Source organism: Silurus aristotelis (assembly GCF_946808225.1).
Source record: "Silurus aristotelis genome assembly, contig: scaffold_70, whole genome shotgun sequence".
In the NCBI taxonomy this organism is placed as follows: Eukaryota; Metazoa; Chordata; class Actinopteri; order Siluriformes; family Siluridae; genus Silurus; species Silurus aristotelis.
The window spans coordinates 66,550-90,870 of NW_028148976.1; the positions used below are offsets into that span (position 1 = coordinate 66,550).

A 24,321-nucleotide genomic window follows, 5' to 3' on the forward strand; every position below is an offset into this window, starting at 1 on the left:
ATGCCTGTATACAAACAAAGGCTGAAACAGGAAGCTCAGCTTCAGAGGGAAGTTGCGTGCTGGACTGACCAATCGGTGGCCGCTCTGCAGGACGCTTTAGATGATACAGACTGGAACATGTTCAGGCGCAGTTTTTGCACAACTTTTTTGCACTATGACACTTTAATCTCTGGACTGTCACTTTAACTCTGGACTTGCACAGCACAATGCACTTTATACCACACCATACTGCACACAGACATTTTAAGGACAATCACGTTAATCACCTTAAATTTGACTGTTTTACTGTCATATGCCTCCATGTATATACGCATATTTTTACATATATCTTCATATATTTTTTATAGTTTATATTTTTTATTTATCTACCTTCTTTTTTCTTGGTGTATTTTTCCTCATTTCATTCCCTTTATATTCCATCCCTTAATGTGCTTGAATGCCGGACCGTCGTAAAAAGCATTTCACTGCATGTCGTACTCTGTATGTATGTATATGTGACAAATAAAAACATTAGATTTGATTGACTGATGGAAGTTTGTTTGATTTGTGCTGTAATTTGGTTGAGTGTGATTTTGTTGGTGTGATTCAGAGCATCTGTGTGATGAGGGTCAGTAGATATTAGTGAAACATCAGGACTGAAGCGCTGGATCAGCTGAGAGAAGGGGATTCTCTGCTCATATCTTGGTATTTCAGGACATATGATCTTTCTCTCTCTCTCTCTCTCTCTCTCTCTCTCTCCCTCTCTTTTCCCCCACATCCACTTCTCCTTTTATTCTATACTAAACAGCTGAAACATTTCCTTTAGAATGAATAAAGAGATAATTTTCATTCCTGTAATACTACACATAATAGATGAATAATAATTCTATTTATTTCGTTTAATTATGCAATTTTTTATGGTTTTATGGGTAAATTAATTTTATTTGAAAGATTTTCTCCTCTACACATCCCTTTACACCTGAAGTTTATTTTGCATCACTCGTATTTATTATATATTATATAAATATCTAGATTTATGATTTATGACTTATGACAGATTAATGACTGATAAACTGAGAGATTTGTGGTCGTTTCCAGAAAAAAACATATTTAGTTGCAGGGATGTTTACATTACAGGAGATTAAAATAAATGAATTGAAATAAACAACATGAAGATAAAACGGCGTTACACTCACGTGAAGAAGTGAAGCTTTAGCATGAAGTGCTTCACCTACCTGAAGTTCAAGCTGTTATTTTAGTGTGAATAAACCTGCTTCAGTCTCAGGATGAACTGCCTTTAAGAATTAAGGATTAAAACCAGCAGGAAAAAGTTCAAGAGCTGGAACGCGAGCTTTCACCTACAACACATCGCTGAAGGCCAAAGATTAGAACTACAATGAATATAACTACATTTCCCAGCATTCTGGTTATCGCCTTCTGATTGGCTGCAGGACATTTCGTGACCATGCTCGTGCTTCCCGGCAAATTTCGTCCATTTGTAGACGCTGTAGCGCGCGTCGCGGCTCCTTGCGAATCTGCGGTGTACGGTGGAGTGCACGCGCATCAAAGAAACCGCGCGTGAGAACCGGAATACGTGTGCACGTTCATTTGAGAGACCGCGTGAGAACCGGAATACGTGTGCACGTGCTACGTTGTACGTGTTGAGTTTACACCCGGGTGTCGCGTGCGTTTCCCTCTCGCGCAGTAGTAAACTGAAGTTACACCGTGTTTATTCCAGAGTAACTTCCGGTTTGTTTTCTGTTACGCCGCGCCTCTAAAACACGGATCACACCAGTAAGTGTCACTATTTTGATTCCCCTTTACTTTTTCTCTTTCCCTCTTCCAAAATCATCAGAGATCATAATTATCATTATCAAATACAGAGCTTCTGTCCTCTCATCACTACTCAGTTCCCTCATCACCATTCTTCTGTCTTCATCACTCCACAGTCTCCTTGCATTTTACATAACCAGCAATATGAAGAACATTTTAAAGTAAATGCTAGAATTAATTTATGATATTCTCATGTTAGTGTTTTTTCTAGTATGGGTTATGTTGTGTTCATGTTACAGGACAAGTGTTAACATGTCTGAAGAACCAGGAAGAAGCAAACAGACACACTCTCAGACACACTCTCAGTCCCAGACTCAGTCTCAGCCTAGTTCCAGTTCATCGTCTGGTCCAGCTTCATCCAGCCAGTCCTCTTCTGGTTCAGGGACGTTGAGCTCAGTGGACACTGTCCCCATCACTGAATTATCATCTATACCTGAGGAGCCTGAAGAACCTGAACCCAAATACTGGGGCAGAATAGTTCCATTAATCAGAGGATTTAATGTGCTCAGTAAGCGTCACTGCACACACACACACACACACACACACACACACACACACTGATAGTTCCTTCCAAATGTACTAGAAGGTCAGTACACTGAATACATTTGTGCTTGAGGTGAATATCTTTAGACAATGTATCAGGGTTATATTATTTCAACTTTATTATTCTGATATTTACTTTTACACTTGTCCATTTTAAAACTGTCTACTTTTACCCTGATGAAGTCCTTTTTTGTGAGGGGGGTTGGGTCGTTGTCTTGCTGCATGTTATGTGAAAGAATGATGGAAGCCAGGCTGAGGGAAGAGGTGACCATCTGTGAGCAAAATTATGGTTTCATGCCGAGGAAGAGCACCAGAGACGCATTATTTGCGTATAGAGAAGGCCAGAAGGAGTTGCATTGTGTGATTGTGGATTAAGAGAAAGCGTACGACAGGGAGGAGAGAGGAGTTGTGGTATTGTATGAGGAAGTATGTGAGGGTGGTGCAGGACATGTATGAGGACAGTCTGACAGCAGTGAAGTGTGCAGTAGGAACGACAGACTGGTTCAAGGTGGAGGTGGAACTGCATCAAGGATCAGCTCCGAGCCCTTTTCTGTTTGCAGTGGTGATGGACAGGTTGAAGGACGAGGTCAGACTGGAGTCTCTGTGTACTATGATGTTTGTGGATGATATTGTGATGTGTGGTGAGAGTAGGGAGCAGGTGGAGAGGTAGAGGTACATGCTGGAGAGAAGGGGAATGATAGTCAGTAGGAGTAAAACAGAGTACGTGTGTGTGAATGAGAGGGAGGGCAGTGGAGGGGTGCGGTTGCAGGGAGAAGAGGTGGAGGAGTTCCACCAGGAGGGACAAAAAGAGGAAGACCAAGGAGGGGGTTTAGGGATGTGGTGAAGGAAGACATGCAGGTAGTTGGTGTGTAGAAGACAGGGGGGTATGGAGATGGATGATCCGCTGTGGCGCCCCCTAATGGGAGAAGCCGAAAGAAGAATAAGATGAAGTAGTCTTCCTGCATGATAAAGTTCCTCCTGATTAGATTAGACTCATTCTTGTGTAAATTATTAGACAATTTTTCTGTAGACATCTAAACTCAATTTACTGCTTCATTGTTAATTCTATCAATAAGATTGATGATTTCTTTTCAGAAGCAGCCATGCAAGCTAATCTACAACACAACCTCCATTGTGCTTTATCCGATATTCTGATAAAAGTGAAATACTTTTTCCTTTTCTTTTGTTGATGTGTGATCTTTTATGCTTTTGGGTTTAATATAATGGACAGTATAATAAGTAAATTAATTGTGTGTGTGTGTGTGTGTTGTATAAATTCATAGACTGTGTGGAGAGTCAGTACTACTTTGGGCGGGATAGTCGCAATGATTATTGTTTTAACGACCCAATTGTTCTGTCATCACCACGCTACAGAACCTACAGCAAGAGACACTTCAAGATCTTCAGGGTGAGTAATGAAGGCGGTGTGGCATCTGTGTTAAAGTGTGTTACCTCTCTGGGTCAGTCCTAGTAAAGGGGGCCACTGTGTTTACTGAAGTCACATCTTATTGTAGTCACTAGAAAAAAGTCTCTAACAGAGTGTATATCCATATGGTGTGTGTGTGTGTGTGTGTGTGTGTGTGTGTGCGTGTGCGTGTGTGTGCGTGTGCGCACAGGATGAGAGTGTAGTTTATTTAGAGGATCTGAGTGGAAATGGTACATGGGTTGATGACACTGAAGTTGGAAAAGGAAAACGATGTCCATTAAGTAATAACTCTGTTGTGTCACTTGCAGACCCAAAACACAAAGGTAATAAAATTCAAATACACACACACACAATATACACCATAATATGTAAATGTTAGTTATTTCTACCACCACATTTTGGAGAAAAATTTAAGTAAATTAATTAATGATATAAATTAAAAGTATTTACCAGAGTAAATAGAGAGGGTTTACCACAAGATGGAAACCAGTGGGAGATCTTAACAGCATTAAGGTCAGATCTTTTTAGGTGATTTCACCAAAAACATCTAAATGAAAAGCTAGAAGTTCTGAAGCAACATCCTATGGACCACCACCCTTTCATCAGTCAGCAATAGTAAGGGCACAAGAGGACTGTGGTGTATTACATACATTATTACAAAAAATAAAATGCAGAAAGTATATACCAATATACTGTAATAATGAAAAACCTTGACAATATCCAAATATTTATGTATCTGTGTGTCCCTCAGTGTTTATGTTTGTTGACATGACTGAAGATGAACAGCCAAACTTTCCTAAAAAATTCAGAGAAAAGTACCACGTTACACGCAAGATTGGCTCGTAAGTACACACACACATGTAAGGTGAAGGTTTAAGTTTAAGTAAACCTTAAGTAGTTTAAGTAAGTGCTGAACACGGTTCGAAGTTAGCAGTGAGTGGGTTGGAGGTGAGCAATAAGGTGTTTGTGTTTAAGGGTAAAAAGATTTAAATTAAACTCACATTGTATTAAAAAAAAATCTGGGTTTATTTTAAGAAACTAGTTAGTTACTGTGTGTGTGTGTGTGTGTGTGTGTGTGTGTGTGTGTGTGTGTGTGTGTGTGTGTGTGTTCACAGTGGTGTGTGTGGGGAAGTAAAACTTGCTATTGAGAGAGAGACGTGTAAAAAAGTGGCGTTAAAAACCATCAACAAGAACGATTTCCCCTCTGTTGGCGTAAGCAGCTAGAACTCATGCAAGAATCATGACCTCATTATTATACAGATTTATTTTTATTGTTGGATCAATCTGATTTCTAGAGATGTTTTATGTAATTTCCTCTGCAGACAGCAATGCGTAATGCAGAGCGAGAGATCGAGATCCTGAAGAAAATTGATCATGTGAGTGTTTTATAATAACAATCCAGTGCAGTGATGTCATAAACAATGATTTATATTTGAATTGTTTTGTTTTTCTATAAAGCCGTGTTTAATCCGAACCGAAGATTTCTACCAGACACAGGATTCCTACTACATCATCTTGGAGTAGTGAGTATTTGTGTTTAATCACCTTTAAGATCCGCCTCTTTTTTTGTGGCTCTCCAATGACTAGTTAGCAACTGTTGCTAGGCACCCAAAACAAAATCCAATATTTAGCATGTACATGGCCCATTGTCGCCCCCGCTGTCACTCGCATCATTTAATATGTTCTTACTCGTATTAATTGGATTTCATTTGCAATCTTTTAGTACAAATGTGTGTAACTATTTGTGTGAGCCAAACCAACAGCAAACAGAATATTTCTGCGTGGATTAAGGTATCGTAAACACGTTCTTTGTACCTGTGTGTAAATATTGATGAATGGCAATTGCCCGCAAAGTGCTGGAAACACCAAATACGTTATTAAAGCTGAGGCATGATAGAATGTCTTCATGTTTTCCTTATTTTCTTGTTTTTCATTCAACTTCTCCCATTAGGGGTCGCCACAGCGGATCATCCGTCTCCATACCCCCATGTCCTCTACATTTGCCTCTTTTAAACCAACTACCTGCATGTCTTCTCTCACCACATCCATAAACCTCCTTCTTGATCTTCCTCTTTTCATCCTTCCTGGTGTCTCCATCCTCAGCGTTCTCCTACTGATATACCCCATGTCCCTCCTCTGCAATGTCCAATGTCCAAACCATCATAATCTCACCTCCCTCACCTTGTCTCCAAAACGTCCTACATGTGCTGTCCCTCTAATAAACTCATTTCTAATCCTGTCCATCGTCATCTCTCTCATTAAACATCTCAACATCTTCAGCTCTGCTACCTCCAGCTCCACCTCCTGTCTTTTACTCAATGCCACTGTCTCTAAACCATACAACATCTCAGGTCTCACCACAGTCCTATAAACTTTCCCTTTCACTCTCACAGATACTCTTCTATCACTAATCACTCCTGCTATCACTCCACCCTGCCTGCACTCTTTTCTTCACTTCTCTAACACACTCTACATTACTCTGCACTGTTGACCCCAGGTACCTGAACTCCTCCACCTTCTCCACCTCTTCTCCCTGCAACCGCATCACTCCACTGCTCTCCCTCTCATTCACACACATGTACTCTGTCTTACTCCTACTGATTCCTACTGACTCCTACTTTCATTCCCCTTCTCTCCAGCACGTACCTCCACCTCTCCAGGCTCCTTCTATCTGCTCCCTACTCTCATCTCAAATAACAATATCATCTGCAAACATCATAGTCCAGGGAGACTCCTTTCTGACCTACTGGTATGTCATCTGGTCCAACCAACTTTCCACTCTTCATCCTCCTAATCTCTTATGCTCTTACTTCCTCCTTACTAACCCTATTCACTTCCTGCTTCACCATCCAACCTTCTCTCTCTCATTTTCCTCATTCATCAGCTGCTCAAAATACTCCCTCCACCTTCTCAACACACTCTCCTCAATAGTCAACACATTTCCATCTCCATGTACTATTGCTCTAATTTGCAGTACATCCTTCCCAGCTTGGTTCCTCTGCCTGGACAATTGCTCCTTTTCTCCTTCCTTAGTGTCCAACTTCTCCTACAGCACATATGCCTTGGCTTTCATTACATCCCTCTTCACCTGCTGCTGCATCTCCTTGTAATCCTGGTTACTTTTCTCATCACTCTGTCGATCCCAAATCTGTTTCTCCAACCTCTTTCTCCTTCTGCTCTCCTGCACTTTCTCATTCCACCACTACGTCTCTTTGTCTTCCTTTCTTTTTCCAGATGTGACACCAAGTACCTTTCTATCTTCCCTGAACCTCACACTACAGTCTTCCTTCTTCAGTTTCCACCATCTTATTCTTCTTTTAGTCCTCACTCTCCTACTCTTCTTCTTCACCTCCAAAACCATCCTACAGACCACCATCCGATGCTGTCTAGCTACACGGTCCCCTGCCAACACCTTACAGTCTCCAATCTACTTCAGGTTGCATCTCCTTCATAGAACATAGTCCACCTGTGTCACCTTCCACCACTCTTATATGTCACCCTATGATCCTCCTTCTTCTTAAAATAAGTGTTCACCACTGCCATGTCTATCCTTTTAGCAATAACCCCTACACCATTTCTCTTTCCATCCACACCATGATAGAACAGTTTAAACACCCCCAATGTTCCTGGTCTTACTCCCTTTCCACTTTTGGTCTCCTGAACACACAACATATCCACCTTTCTCCTCTCCATCATATCAGCTCCCTCTCTCCCTTTACCAGTCATAGTACCAATATTTAAAGTACCAACCGAACCGCCACTCTCCTCCACTTCTTCATTCTCTGCTGTCTCTAAAGATATCTTTCTCCTCTCCTTCTCCTCCTTCGGCCAACAGTAGCCCAATTTCCGCAGTATTCTGTTGGCTAACGATACCTGTGGTGGTCACTGGTAACCCGGGCCTTGACCGATCCTAACGCAACCCTCCTCATTTATCCGGTGCTTGGGACCGGCACTAAGAGTGACCTGGCTTGTGCAACCCTAATAGCTGGGTTGTTGTTTTCTTTATTTTGTTATTCATTAATTAAAACTTGGTAAAAAAAAAAGTGTCTGGATTTAATAAATGTTCTGGATAGTGCTCTGAGTCCCAGACCTAGTGATCTAAAGTGCAGTATAGTATAGTATTGTATTGTATAGTAGTGTTCTACGGTGGTAGTGTAATATTATATAGTGTAGTAGTGTAGTATGGTAGTACAATATAGTATTATATAGTATAGTGGTGTAGCATGGTATAGTATTATATAGTATAGTGGTATAGTGCGGTGTAGTTATAGTATTGTATAGTAGTGTGGTACATATTATAGTATAGTAGTTTAGTGCAGTGTAGTATAGTATTATATAGTAGTGTAGTGTGGTGTAGTATTATATATTATATTATAGTAGGGTTATAGTATAGTATAGCATTATATAGTGTAGTGTAGTACGGTATAGTATAGTAGTGTGGTACGGTATGGTATTATATTGTATATTAGTGTAGTACGGTATAGTATTATATATTATATTATAGTAGGGTTATAGTATAGTATAGCATTATATAGTGTAGTGTAGTACGGTATAGTATAGTAGTGTGGTACGGTATGGTATTATATTGTATATTAGTGTAGTACGGTATAGTATTATATATTATATTATAGTAGTGTAGTACGGTATAGTATTATATAGTATAGTAGTGTAGTACGGTATAGTATTATATAGTATAGTAGTGAAGTATAGTATAGTATTATATAATATAGTAGTGTAGTACGGTATAATATTGTATTATATTGTAAAGTATAGTAGTGTAGTACGGTATAGTATTATATTGTATAATAGTGTAGTATGGTATAGTATTATATAGCATAGTAGTGTAGTACCGTTTAGTATACAGTATAGTAGTGTAGTATGGTAAAGTATAGTATTATATTGTATAATAGTGTAGTATGGTATAGTATTATATAGTATAGTAGTGTAGTATGGTAAAGTATTGTATTATATTGTATAATATAGTAGTGTAGTACGGTATAATATTGTATTATATTGTATAGTATAGTAGTGTAGTACGGTATAGTATAGTACTATATAGTATTATAGTGTAGTACGGTATAGTATAGTATTATATAGCATAGTAGTGTAGTATGGTATAGTATTGTATTATATTGTATAGTATAGTAGTGTAGTACGGTATAATATTGTATTATATTGTAGTACGGTATAGTATAGTATTATATAGTATAGTAGTGTAGTACGGTATAATAGCATAGTACGGTATAATATTGTATTATATTGTATAATATAGTAGTGTAGTAAGGTATAGTATAGTATTATATAGTATAATAGCATAGTACGGTATAATAGCATAGTACGGTATAATAGCATAGTACGGTATAATGTATTATATTGTATAATATAGTAGTGTAGTAAGGTATAGTATAGTATTATATAGTATTATAGTGTAGTACGGTATAGTATAGTATTATATAGCATAGTAGTGTAGTATGGTATAGTATTGTATTATATTGTATAGTATAGTAGTGTAGTACGGTATAATATTGTATTATATTGTATAATATAGTAGTGTAGTACGGTATAATATTGTATTATATTGTATAATATAGTAGTGTAGTAAGGTATAGTATAGTATTATATAGTATTATAGTGTAGTACGGTATAGTATAGTATTATATAGCATAGTAGTGTAGTATGGTATAGTATTGTATTATATTGTATAGTATAGTAGTGTAGTACGGTATAATATTGTATTATATTGTATAATATAGTAGTGTAGTACGGTATAATATTGTATTATATTGTATAGTATAGTAGTGTAGTACGGTATAGTATAGTATTATATAGTATTATAGTGTAGTACGGTATAGTATAGTATTATATAGCATAGTAGTGTAGTATGGTATAGTATTGTATTATATTGTATAGTATAGTAGTGTAGTACGGTATAATATTGTATTATATTGTATAATATAGTAGTGTAGTACGGTATAATATTGTATTATATTGTATAGTATAGTAGTGTAGTACGGTATAGTATAGTGTAGTACGGTATAGTATAGTATTATATAGCATAGTAGTGTAGTATGGTATAGTATTGTATTATATTGTATAGTATAGTAGTGTAGTACGGTATAATATTGTATTATATTGTATAATATAGTAGTGTAGTACGGTATAATATTGTATTATATTGTATAGTATAGTAGTGTAGTACGGTATAGTATAGTATTATATAGTATTATAGTGTAGTACGGTATAGTATAGTATTATATAGCATAGTAGTGTAGTATGGTATAGTATTGTATTATATTGTATAGTATAGTAGTGTAGTACGGTATAATATTGTATTATATTGTATAATATAGTAGTGTAGTACGGTATAATATTGTATTATATTGTATAGTATAGTAGTGTAGTACGGTATAGTATAGTATTATATAGTATTATAGTGTAGTACGGTATAGTATAGTATTATATAGCATAGTAGTGTAGTATGGTATAGTATTGTATTATATTGTATAGTATAGTAGTGTAGTACGGTATAATATTGTATTATATTGTATAATATAGTAGTGTAGTACGGTATAATATTGTATTATATTGTATAATATAGTAGTGTAGTAAGGTATAGTATAGTATTATATAGTATTATAGTGTAGTACGGTATAGTATAGTATTATATAGCATAGTAGTGTAGTATGGTATAGTATTGTATTATATTGTATAGTATAGTAGTGTAGTACGGTATAATATTGTATTATATTGTATAATATAGTAGTGTAGTACGGTATAATATTGTATTATATTGTATAGTATAGTAGTGTAGTACGGTATAGTATAGTATTATATAGTATTATAGTGTAGTACGGTATAGTATAGTATTATATAGCATAGTAGTGTAGTATGGTATAGTATTGTATTATATTGTATAGTATAGTAGTGTAGTACGGTATAATATTGTATTATATTGTAGTACGGTATAGTATAGTATTATATAGTATAGTAGTGTAGTACGGTATAATAGCATAGTACGGTATAATATTGTATTATATTGTATAATATAGTAGTGTAGTAAGGTATAGTATAGTATTATATAGTATTATAGTGTAGTACGGTATAGTATAGTATTATATAGCATAGTAGTGTAGTATGGTATAGTATTGTATTATATTGTATAGTATAGTAGTGTAGTACGGTATAATATTGTATTATATTGTATAGTATAGTAGTGTAGTACGGTATAGTATAGTATTATATAGTATTATAGTGTAGTACGGTATAGTATAGTATTATATAGCATAGTAGTGTAGTATGGTATAGTATTGTATTATATTGTATAGTATAGTAGTGTAGTACGGTATAATATTGTATTATATTGTAGTACGGTATAGTATAGTATTATATAGTATAGTAGTGTAGTACGGTATAATAGCATAGTACGGTATAATATTGTATTATATTGTATAATAGTGTAGTATGGTATAGTATTATATAGTATAGTAGTGTAGTATGGTATAGTATTGTATTATATTGTATAGTATAGTAGTGTAGTACGGTATAATATTGTATTATATTGTATAGTATAGTAGTGTAGTACGGTATAGTATAGTATTATATAGTATTATAGTGTAGTACGGTATAGTATAGTATTATATAGCATAGTAGTGTAGTATGGTATAGTATTGTATTATATTGTATAGTATAGTAGTGTAGTACGGTATAATATTGTATTATATTGTAGTACGGTATAGTATAGTATTATATAGTATAGTAGTGTAGTACGGTATAATAGCATAGTACGGTATAATATTGTATTATATTGTATAATATAGTAGTGTAGTAAGGTATAGTATAGTATTATATAGTATAGTAGTGTAGCACGGTATAATAGCATAGTACGGTATAATATTTTATTATATTGTATAATATAGTAGTGTAGTAAGGTATAGTATAGTATTATATAGTATAGTAGTGTAGTACGGTATAATAGCATAGTACGGTATAATATTGTATTATATTGTATAATATAGTAGTGTAGTAAGGTATAGTATAGTATTATATAGTATAGTAGTGTAGTACGGTATAGTATAGTATTATATAGCATAGTAGTGTAGTATGGTATAGTATTGTATTATATTGTATAATATAGTAGTGTAGTAAGGTATAGTGTAGTATGGTATAGTATTGTATTATATTGTATAGTATAGTAGTGTAGTACGGTATAATATTGTATTATATTGTAGTACGGTATAGTATAGTATTATATAGTATAGTAGTGTAGTACGGTATAATAGCATAGTACGGTATAATATTGTATTATATTGTAGTACGGTATAGTATAGTATTATATAGTATAGTAGTGTAGTACGGTATAATAGCATAGTACGGTATAATATTGTATTATATTGTAGTACGGTATAGTATAGTATTATATAGTATAGTAGTGTAGTACGGTATAATAGCATAGTACGGTATAATATTGTATTATATTGTAGTACGGTATAGTATAGTATTATATAGTATAGTAGTGTAGTACGGTATAATAGCATAGTACGGTATAATATTGTATTATATTGTATAATATAGTAGTGTAGTAAGGTATAGTATAGTATTATATAGTATTATAGTGTAGTACGGTATAGTATAGTATTATATAGCATAGTAGTGTAGTATGGTATAGTATTGTATTATATTGTATAGTATAGTAGTGTAGTACGGTATAATATTGTATTATATTGTAGTAAGGTATAGTATAGTATTATATAGTATAGTAGTGTAGTACGGTATAATAGCATAGTACGGTATAATATTGTATTATATTGTATAATATAGTAGTGTAGTAAGGTATAGTATAGTATTATATAGTATAGTAGTGTAGTACGGTATAATAGCATAGTACGGTATAATATTGTATTATATTGTATAATATAGTAGTGTAGTAAGGTATAGTATAGTATTATATAGTATAGTAGTGTGATATGGTATAGTATTATATAGTATAGTAGTACGGTATAGTATGACTTTCTGTGCAGCTGTAGCAGGTGAAATTCTAAATGGAATGAATAAAGTGATTTATCCATCTACACTGCTTGAATGTGAATTAAAGATTAAATCAGTCATTACACAACTATTACAAGACTGATAAATAAGGCTGTGTGTCTGTGTGTGTGTGTCAGTGTTGAGGGTGGTGAACTCTTCAGCAGGATTAAGGCTCAGAAGCGGTTAAAGGAGAGAATTGCGAAGCTTTACTTTTTCCAGATGCTGAAGGCTGTGCAGGTGAGACTAGAGTTGCATCCCAAACGTGTGTGTGTGTGTGTGTGTGTGTGTGTGTGTGTGTGTAGAAGTCTCGTTCCTAGTGTACCTCCTATAATGAGTGTCTGAGGTTATGATGGTGAGTCCACCCCTCATCACAAATCATCCTGCTTCTCGGTCTTATTGCATATGTATATCAGTATTTTTATTTTCCTTTTTATTTGTGTGTGTGTGTGTGTGTGTGTGTGTGTGTGTGTGTGTGTGTGTGTGTGTGTGTGTGTGAGAAATCAGTACCTCCATGAGAATGGCATCATCCACCGTGACCTTAAACCAGAGAATGTACTTCTTGCCTCCCACGATGATGAGTGTCTCATTAAGGTCTGCTCAACACCGCACTCTGCATACAGTCTCAGGAACTAATGTGATGATGCAGTATATATTCAAAAGTATGTGCCCCCTGACTGATGTTGGGATGTGGGTTAAGGAGTCTCCAGTTTATTGAACAAGTGTACAGTGGGATTGAGGAGGTCAGGGTTCTGTGCAGCATACTCAAGTTCCTCCACTCCAACTTTCACACCAACAACCAAGTGTTCATGGGGCTGGTGGAGCTTATGTACAAGAGCATGGTCATGCTTAAACAGTGTTTGGAATTTGAGTTCCAGTGAAGGGAGACGTTATTCATACCTGTGTGCTTCTGTGTTTGTGATGAGAGTCTGGGGAAGAAGTACATATGAGTATGAAATGTTTAGGGATGCACATAATTTTGGGAGTTTAGTGTTTGATGTACCAATGTTCTATTGTAGTTAAAGCATTTTAATCTAAATTTTCTAAATGTTAGTATAATGATGTACATTCACAAGAACACCAAGGTTTTTAGTGAAATTTTTTTAAAATATTCAACTGAAAATCTCTTCTGAACAGAGACTGTCAGTATACACAGCTGTCTCCTGAATATCGTGTGTGTGTGTGTGTGTGTGTGTGTGTGTGTGTGTGTGTGTGTGTGTGTGTGTGTGTGTGTGTGTGTGTGTGTGTGTGTTTTTAGATTACAGACTTTAACCAGTCAAAGATTCTGGAGGAGTCGAGTCTGATGAAGACTCTGTGTGGAACTCCTACATTTCTTGCTCCTGAAGTCTTCACTGCTGATGCTACAGGTGGATACACACAGGCTGTGGACTACTGGAGTCTCGGAGTACTGCTGTTCATCTGGTACACACACACACACACACACACACACACACACACACACACACACACACACACACACACACACACAATGTACTGTTCATCTGGTACACACACACACAATGTACTGTTCATCTGGTACACACACACACACACAATGTACTGTTCATCTGGTACACACACACACACACACACAATGTACTGTTCATCTGGTACACACACACACACACACACACACAATGTACTGTTCATCTGGTACACACTCACACACACACACACACACAATGTACTGTTCATCTGGTACACACTCTCACACACACACACACACACACAATGTACTGTTCATCTGGTACACACTCACACACACACACACAATGTACTGTTCATCTGGTACACACTCACACACACACACACACACACAATGTACTGTTCATCTGGTACACACTCACACACACACACACACAATGTACTGTTCATCTGGTACACACTCACACACACACACACAATGTACTGTTCATCTGGTACACACACACACACACACACAATGTGCTGTTCATCTGGTATACACACACACACACACACACACACACACACACAATGTGCTGTTCATCTGGTACACACACACACTCACACACACACACACATGTGCTGTTCATCTGGTACACACACACGCACACACGCGTGCCGTTCATCTGGTACACACGCACACACACGTGCCGTTCATCTGGTACACACGCACACACACGTGCCGTTCATCTGGTACACACGCACACACACGTGCCGTTCATCTGGTACACACGCACACACACGTGCTGTTCATCTGGTACACACGCACACACACGTGCTGTTCATCTAGTACACACACACGTGTGCTGTTCATCTGGTATACACACACCCACACAAATTGTGCTGTTCATCTGGTATACACACACACACACACACACACACACACACACACACACACACACACACACACACACAATGTGCTGTTTATCTGGTACACACACACACTCACACACACACACACACACGTGCTGTTCATCTGGTACACACACACACACACGTGCCGTTCATCTGGTACACGCGCACACACACGTGCCGTTCATCTGGTACACGCGCACACACACGTGCCGTTCATCTGGTACACGCGCACACACACGTGCCGTTCATCTGGTACACGCGCACACACACGTGCTGTTCATCTAGTACACACACACGTGTGCTGTTCATCTGGTATACACACACCCACACAAATTGTGCTGTTCATCTGGTATACACACACACACACACACACACACACACACACACACACACACACACACACACACACACACAATGTGCTGTTTATCTGGTACACACACACACTCACACACACACACACACACGTGCTGTTCATCTGGTACACGCGCACACACACGTGCCGTTCATCTGGTACACGCGCACACACACGTGCCGTTCATCTGGTACACGCGCACACACACGTGCCGTTCATCTGGTACACGCGCACACACACGTGCCGTTCATCTGGTACACGCGCACACACACGTGCCGTTCATCTGGTACACGCGCACACACACGTGCTGTTCATCTGGTACACGCGCACACACATATATGTGCTGTTCATCTGGTACACGCGCACACACATATATGTGCTGTTCATCTGGTACACACACACACACATATATGTGCTGTTCATCTGGTACACACACACACGTGTGCTGTTCATCTGGTACACACACACGTGTGTGCTGTTCATCTGTCACACACACGCTGTTCATCTGGTATACACACACCCACACACATTGTGCTGTTCAGTTGGTACACACACACACACGTGCTGTTCATCATGGTATACACACACACACACACACGTGCCTTTCATCTGGTACACATACACACACGCGCACACACACGTGCTGTTCATCTAGTACACACACACACACACGCACACACACGTGTACTGTTCATCTGGTACACACACACACACGTGTGCTGTTCATCTGGTACACACACACACACACACACACACATGTGCTGTTTATATGTCACACACACGCTGTTCATCTGGTATACACACACCCACACACACATTGTGCTGTTCAGCTGGTACACACACACACACGTGCTGTTCATCATGGTACACACACAACGTGTGTGTGTGTGTGTGTGTGTGTGTGTGTGTGTGTGTGTGTGTGTGTGTGCCAAATGAACAGCACATGTGTTTGTGTGTGTGTGTCTGTCAGATAAACAGCGTGTGTGTGTGTGTGTGTGTGTGTGTGTGTGTGTGTGTGTGTGTGTATACTAGATTAACAGCGTGTGTGTGTGTGGGCCAGATGAACAGCGTGTGTGTGTGTGTGTGTGTGTTTGAGTGACACAAAACATGTTGGTCATGGCAAAAAATTCATAAAATCAATAACAATAACCTCTCTCTCTCTCTCTCTCTCTCTCTCTCTCTCTCACATACCCCCCCCCCCCCCCAGTCTCGGAGGTTACCCCCCTTTTAACAGTGAGTCCGGTTCTATGTCGGTACGAGATCAGATCATCAGCGGTCATTACTGCTTTATCCGCTCACAGTGGGAGTCTGTCTCTGCCCAAGGTACCCTAACAAACGGCTAAACTCACTAATGCACAGTTTAGAACACACACACACACACACACACACACACACACAAATATAACCTGTTGCCACACTTTAAAACATGCTACCACACTGCACTCAGTGTTGTTTTGAGGGTTGACCTGAGACCCAGACGTGTGAAGGTGTGATCATTGGTCCCTGGGTTTGGAGAAAAGACAGATTTCAGTTGATTTGATTGTAAAAATGTGTTTGTCATTATTTCTGATGAAAATCAAGGTTAAAAAAAAATAAATAAAAACTTATTTTAAATGAAATCTATAAACACATCTGAGCTCCTGAAGGGGTGTACCGTAATTTCCGGACTATAAAGCGCACCCTTATACAAGCCCACTAAATTTTACAAATATTTTTATTTTTAACATAAATAAGCCGTAAACAGTAGCCTACCAAGAAAGTCATTGTTCACTGTCTTTCTCATTCCTTTCACAACTACAGTGGTACTTTGACCTATGAGTGCATTAATCCTAACCCTAACCCTAATTTTTTTGCTTTGTTACGCGAACAAAAAATTGAGGTACGAGCTCGAGGCGCCACTGCTAGATGGCGAAGTGAAGCCAGAAAGCGACGATTGTGACGAAAATTAAGATAAGCAAAGAAGAAAAAGTGAAAACCCCACCGGTGTTTTCGTTAGCTCAAGTGGTCTCATCTCCAAGGAAAAGACACTGAATAAAACCTTATTATATATTTACATACTCTTATTATTATGTTTTTATACAAGATTTGTTTATTTAGAAATGTATTTTCCAATTTAATAACATGAAACATAAAAACGGGGTCATTTTAACGGTTGGAACGGATTAATGCCATTTTAAGTATTTTCAATATGGAAAACTAATTTGATGTGTGAGCAAATTGAGATACGAGCTCGACCACGGAACAAATTAAACTCGTAGGTCAAGGTACCACTGTAATTCTCTGGATAGTTTATCTTTTGTCATCGTCGTGCGTTTAAAAATCAACACTGGTGGAAGTTTTTCTCCCGATGCCGTGCAGCTCAGAACACAGGTAAGGTGCGTTTTTCCGTTTCCGTTCGGAAATTTCATTGGTCTGTTATGTCGCTCAGTTTTTTGGCATTGAAGTTTGTGAAACCGGGAAAAACCCAGGAAAAATGCATAAATTAGCCGCTTCGTTGTTTAAGTTGCGGCGTTCAAAACGTGGGGAAAAAGTAGCGGCTTATAGTCCGAAAAATACGGTAAAATATTTTCTGAACACACTGTATATAATAACTACTGAGCTCAATGTCATTTAATCATATATTTGCTCATTCTAATAGTTTGTGTATAATTTAATATTTTCTTCTTTTGCTTTTTGTTGTACTGTATTGTAATATAATAATTTTTTGCTCTATTTTAGCTAAAGATCTGGTGAAGAAACTGCTGGTTGTGGATCCGAACAAACGCTTAAGTATTTCAGAGGCACTGGATCATCCATGGCTTAATGTAAGGGGAGAGAGAGTGTATGAGTTTAAAAGTGTGTGAGATGTTTGTCCAATTCCATCACACTTCTCAGATGTGTGTGTGTGTGTGGGTGTGTGTGAGAGATTAGGATGAGGAGATGAAGCAGATGGCGTTTAGTCTGATGGGCCCAACAGAACACAATGAACTGAGACGCACCGTACCCTCACATACAGGATCACAACAGCGATTATCACGAACTGAAGAACCACAGAGAGTAAGACACACACACACACACACACACGGTTGTGTGTCAGTGCTCTTTTAAAGCCATGTATTTGTCCTGCAGGTAAAGCAATAAGTGTCTGCAGTTTCTCAGTAGTGGTCACTGATTAAGCAGTCTGATAATCCAGACTACATCAGGATTAGTCTGATAATCTGATGATCTGGGTTTGGGGAAGGTCAGGTATTAAAATGTTGCCCTATCTAATAGGTCATGAGTTAATGTCTCAGCTGGGCCCTTCAGCAAGGCCCTTAACTCACACCTGTTCAGGTTAATAATGAGATTAATGAGAGGATCCAATGAAGTGCAATAAATAGAAAATTCTGATTACAACTGGAGTTTATTAATCCTGCAATGTGTTTACTCTGTAATGGTGTTACGTTAGTTACTCTGCTCTTATAAAAACTCAAAATTCTAAGTCTCCCATCAGCTAATCACTGTACTGCTATAAACGGTGTGTGTGTTGTAGAGATCGAAACGTAAAGCTGAGGAGGAAGGGGAAACATCAGCATCTAAAAGGCGACCTTGACCCTCGACACATTTCATCCTGTGTGTAAATTAATACATTTTTTTTCTTTCTTCTTCTTCTTCAATAAATGGCTTTTAAATGTGATTGTTGTTGACTGTTTTCTGACCACCCGTATGTAAATGTCTTGTCTGATGTAGCAGAGATATAAATCAGACATTTTCACAGTGGTGTGTACAATTGACCTCTGACCCCTGGATGTCTATCACTTATACGGCAACCCATAAAGCACAAAGTGTTGTGTTTCAGTCACAAAAGATAAATAACAATAGTAATAAAACAGCAGGATTGTGGATTTTATTTAAAGAATTACTCGATACAGGGAAATTGTTCTTAAGGTAAGTGTGAGTTTACAATGAATATAAACAGAAGCTTCACTTTTCACACATTAAAGGTTTCCTGACACTTTAATTACATTCAACTAATCAATTGGCACATAGTGAGAGCCAGTTCCTGTGTGTGTGTGTTACAGTTTACTGTTGTGTTTATCTTTCAGTGTGTACAGGATTTTATGGGCAAGGTCAAACGAGTCACCGAGCGCAGCCTGAACTCGACTCTTCCACTCCTTCAGCCTCGGACGATTCTTCAGCACATCTCTGCCTCCACCCAAGGGCTACACACACACAATGTATAATTAATAATACTGCAAACTCAGTCAGTCTTTGCTAATGCTAATTTTCTAGGTTGGGAAGGGAACGCTGGCGTGTTTTGGCTGCTGCTCCACTCTCCCGTTTCAGTTTAGAATATAACTAGTGGGTTTTGAGGGTACTGGGACAGTGAAAATGTGGAATTACATTTTTGGCTTCTCCCATTAGGGGTCGCCACAGCGGATCATCCGCATGTTTGATTTGGCACGTTTTTTTTGTTTGTTTGTTTTAACGCTGGATGCCCTTCCAAACGCAACCCTCCCCATTTATCCGGGCTTGGGACCGGCACTAAGGCTTGTGCAACAGTTGAAATCTCTTTCAGTGGCCTGGAACAAGACCTATATCTCTGCAAGTTTGCTGATGGTTGGGATTTTCCTATAATGGCTCTAAGGTGCACCACTTGTCAACTCATGACTTTAAACAGGAATTATAACTTAGCGAGTGATACCTATGAATTATGCCGTGTTGTTGAAATTTTATGACCCATGCGCTATATTCATTGCGCCTCAAGACGCAGGTTTTCCCACTCTTCTGCAGGTGTTTGCGTGCCTATGTTTCAATGTACACCTCACAGAACGCTGTGCTTGTTCTACTTTCATCACCACACTCATTGAAAATAACAAGCAGAATCCTAGATTTTTATTCTGTACTGCAGCACTGCACTCACATGCATACCATCAATAGTAATGATTTCATGAACTTCTTTAATAATAAAGTTGAAAACTTCAGAAAAATCCAGAAAATTAAAATAAATCCAAACTATTTTATAAATAACCCTGTAGACAGCAGTGTCATTATAACAATCAATTACAAAGTTTTACTCCTTATCAAGAGAATGACTCCATTGCATTTATTTCCTCATCAAAATCATCAACCTGCATTCTTGATCCCTCACCTACAAGTTTCTTCAAAATTCCCTTCCAGAGGGAATTGAACCTGTTTTAAAATTGATATACTCTTCTATTTGCACTGGTGATGTACCTAAATCCTTCAAACTGCAGTTATCAACCCCCTAATTGAGAAATCTGACCACCCTGTCAGCCTCTTTGAGGTAAAGTTTGGTGTTCTGCAAGGATCTGTCTTAGGCCCACTGCTTTTCTCTTTCTATCTGCTGCCTCTGAGTGAAATTATACGTAAACATGGTATTCGCTTCCATTGCTATGCTGATACACAGCTGTATATTTCAGCAAAGCCAGATGAGAGAGATCAGCTTAACAATGTTGAGGAGTGTGTAAAGGACATTAGACAGTGGATGCTTAATAACTTTCTTTTGCTTAACTCGGATAAGACGGAACTACTTTTACTAGGACCTCATGCAGCTAGAAGTAAACTTTCCGATTACGTAGCATCTCTGGATGGTGTTTCTGTCTCAGTGTGTACAGCAGTCAAAGACCTTGGTGTGATTATTGCCCCGAGTCTTTCCTTTGAGGCTCACATGAATAATATCACCAGGATCTCCTTCTTTCACCTTAGAAATATTGCTAAAATTAGAAATATGATGTCGTTACAGGATGCAGAAAAACTAGTAGATGTTTTTGTAACATCTAGATTAGACTACTGTAACGCTTTACTGTCTGGGTGTTGGAGTAAGTGCAGAAATAAGCTTCAGTTAGTTCAGAATGCAGCAGCAAGAGTCCCCACTAGATCTAGAAAATATGATCACATCAGCCCTGTTTTAATCTTCTACACTGCTCCCAATTACATCTCACACTGATTATAAAATACTACTACTGACGTATAAAACACTTAACGCTCTCACGCCGCAGTATCTGAGTGAACTTCTGTACCAGGATGATCCTCCACGCCTACTTAGATCAAAAGGTGCAGGCTATTTGTTGGTACCTCAAATAACTCCAGCAGGGGCAGATGTTTCTCTTATAAACCCCACAGTTATGGAACAACCTTCCTATCAGTGTTCGGGACTCAGACACAGTCTCAGTGTTCAAGTCGAGGCTGAACACATATTTATTTAGTGGAGTCTTTAGTCAGTAGGTGTTTGTGAGGTAAAGGAGCAGATCTGGAGGGATCATGGATATGTGTTTGGTGAACTGGGATATTTGTATGCTGTCGTCTCCTCACTCTCACACGTTCACTCAGGTTTGTTGACGGTGGTGTGGTGGGTCGTCTCTTATCCCAGAGATCCTCATGTCTGTGTTTCCTTCTGCTTCTCCCTTTTAGTTCTGCTGCTATAGCGAGTCTTGCCGGAGTCCAAACTGCACAGTGACATTAACTTTCATACAACAATCAGGACACACAATAATCCATATCCTTTTCCTGTCACCCTCTTCTCTCTCTCTCTCTCTCTCTCTCTCTCTCTCTTTGCCTGTCAACCATCCTCTCTCTCTCTCTCTCTCTCTCTCTCTCTCTCTCTCTCGGTCGAGTTAAACATGCTCCTGAGGTCCCAGTGACCACTGTTCCTGCTCCTCTTCCCTCCTTGCATCTTCCCAATTTGTCCTGGTCTGCCTCTGGATGATGTTCTCACCATCACTGCACCTCAACATCGTTTATCTGTATTAAATGGACATTCGGTGGCACCCAGATGAGGATGAGGTTCCCTCTCAAGTCTGGTTCCTCTCAAGGTTTCTTCGTTCTGCATCTCTGAGAGTTTTTTCTTCACCACAGTCACCACCGGCTTGTTCATTAGGGACAAACTCACACTTATAAAGAACACATTATCCATTTTTATCAACACATTATGTGTGTAAAGCTGCTTTGAGCACAATACAAATAAACATGAATTAAAATTGAAACATGAATCCTTAAAGCCATACCTACCATCACCTTTTCATCACCTCTGTTCCCTTCACCTACATGCCCATTGAAATCTGCCCCAATCACCAATCATTCATTCAATTCGTTCAATATCCTCCACTTCATCTAACTCACTCCAGGTTTTTCCTTCTCCTCCATTTCACAACCCACTTGTGTAGCATAAGCACTGATGACATTTATCATAACCCTTCATCTTCCAGCTTTACATTCATCACCCTATCATTAGACATGATTTGCTTATTAGTGTGGGTAAAAACTTTGTGGTGGGTGTGGCCATGGGACAGATCCTATTAGTGTGGTTAGTAGAAGTTTAATTATTAATCTATTGCTTCAAGTTAGTAACAAATTAGAACCATATACAATACACTCCCCCTGCCACAGGAATTTATCTGGGTAGGTCGTACCGTGAAAAGGCAGAAACTGACGAAAGGAGAAATTTAGGTCTGTGCAGTTCTCTTCACATCTTACTGATAAGGACACGTTTGTGTAAAACTTTATCTGCTGAGTCCTGATCAACACACACACACACACACACACACACACACACACAAACACACACCATCTACACCAGAAACAGGAGGTTATGAGGTTAAATGTTGGTGATGTGTGTGGTGTGTGATATAAAGTCTGACCTGCATGAGCTCACAGACAGCGAGCAGGTCGGCCAGTGTGACTTTATCACCACACAGGAAGTCCTTCTCTTTCAGGAACATCGTCTCCAATTTATCAAGTGTTTTGTCCAGTTCCCTCAGAGCACGCTGTAGTTTAACATCGTCCACTGGCTGTCCTGTTAACCGCGGAATTAACACCTACACACACACAAAACACACACAAAAGCCTGAGAGCAAAGACTATCCTGAACTGCTGACACAGCAGCATGTAATCAGAATTGGCAGCAGGTGGGTTTTTTTTTTTTATTGTCTTTCCCACCATTTACACGTGTGTGTGTGTGTGTGTGTGTGTGTGTGTGTGTGGTGCAGATTCAGTTGGAATTAATCAGAATGTTATAGGACCCACTTATAGTGGAGACACGCTCTTAATTTATTAACATTTGGATTTAAAATTCAAAAATGTAGCAGATAATTACCTCATCTCTTTTAAAATCTGCCTCAGTCACTGCATCAGTACCTCACCATGTTACCGTGTTAAACACATTCACGTCAACTACAGCAGCGAGTTTTATCAGTAATCTTCTGGAGTTATCGATATTAATTAGATCTCTGTCTGACCCTTCAGAGCTTAACTGGTCCACTGAATGTCTAGAATCTACATTTCGTTACACTCTAGATCAAGGGTGGGCAATGAAATTTTTACAAGGGGCCACATGAGAAACCTGTATTGTGTCAGAGGGCCACACCGATGAAAATTCTTGGCCGAAACGGAAAACCAAAAATGAGGAACCCAAGGCCAAAACCGAAACACCTAAATAAAAGATTATGTCAATTATTAGAACCGTTGTATTTGTGGCTATAAGTGTGTACTCACCTCACTAAAATCAATGCATTGCAATTCAAAGAATAAATCAATTACAAAAGTGTTTTATTTATTATTATAAATTATTATTATTTATTTGTTACCATTCATAATATTGACAAACAGACAGCAGTCAATTATTATTAGCAGCGGCTCTGTTAAAGGAAAATAATTGACGGCCGGACGTTTGGAAGCCCATTCAAGTGAATGGAATGTTCTAATCTACAGCATTAAGAAGAGCCGTGTAATAAATAATATATTATAATCATTTTTTTTTTTGGGATCCACGGGGAATGTTTTAAAGATCAACCCGTCGATCCACTGGAGACCACTGATCCACTAGAGACCACTGATCCACTGGAGACGACTGATCCACTGGAGACCACTG

At 38.3% G+C, this 24,321-nt stretch overlaps 2 protein-coding genes across 5 annotated transcripts in view; one reads left to right on the forward strand and one right to left on the reverse strand.

Moving 5' to 3' along the window:
- chek2 (checkpoint kinase 2) lies at positions 1–19,128 on the forward strand. The gene is made up of 15 exons (XM_083570942.1): positions 1–1,773; positions 2,052–2,320; positions 3,639–3,763; positions 3,972–4,104; positions 4,533–4,623; positions 4,897–4,993; positions 5,104–5,157; positions 5,240–5,304; positions 12,943–13,042; positions 13,310–13,396; positions 14,061–14,224; positions 16,681–16,796; positions 18,192–18,277; positions 18,384–18,509; positions 18,985–19,128. Exons 2-15 carry the CDS (start codon positions 2,065–2,067, stop codon positions 19,042–19,044), a joined length of 1,560 nt encoding a protein of 519 aa, XP_083427068.1. The 5' UTR covers positions 1–1,773; positions 2,052–2,064; the 3' UTR covers positions 19,045–19,128.
- Positions 14,083–24,321, reverse strand: part of gstt2 (glutathione S-transferase theta 2) — a 26,410-nt gene continuing 16,171 nt past the window's right edge. Inside the window, exons 4-6 of one of the 4 annotated variants that reach the window (XR_014532587.1) lie at positions 22,020–23,269; positions 21,231–21,962; positions 19,992–20,193 (exon numbers count right to left, since the gene is read on the reverse strand). Coding sequence is in view for 3 of the 4 variants with exons in the window: in XM_083570943.1 (XP_083427069.1) it covers positions 19,508–19,654; positions 23,093–23,269 (324 nt within the window). In the remaining variant the exon portion in view is untranslated. Of the gene's footprint in view, positions 14,222–19,316; positions 19,655–19,991; positions 20,194–21,230; positions 21,963–22,019; positions 23,270–24,321 lie in introns of those variants that run through there. The other 3 variants (XM_083570944.1, XM_083570943.1, XM_083570945.1) reach the window with 3 other exon arrangements.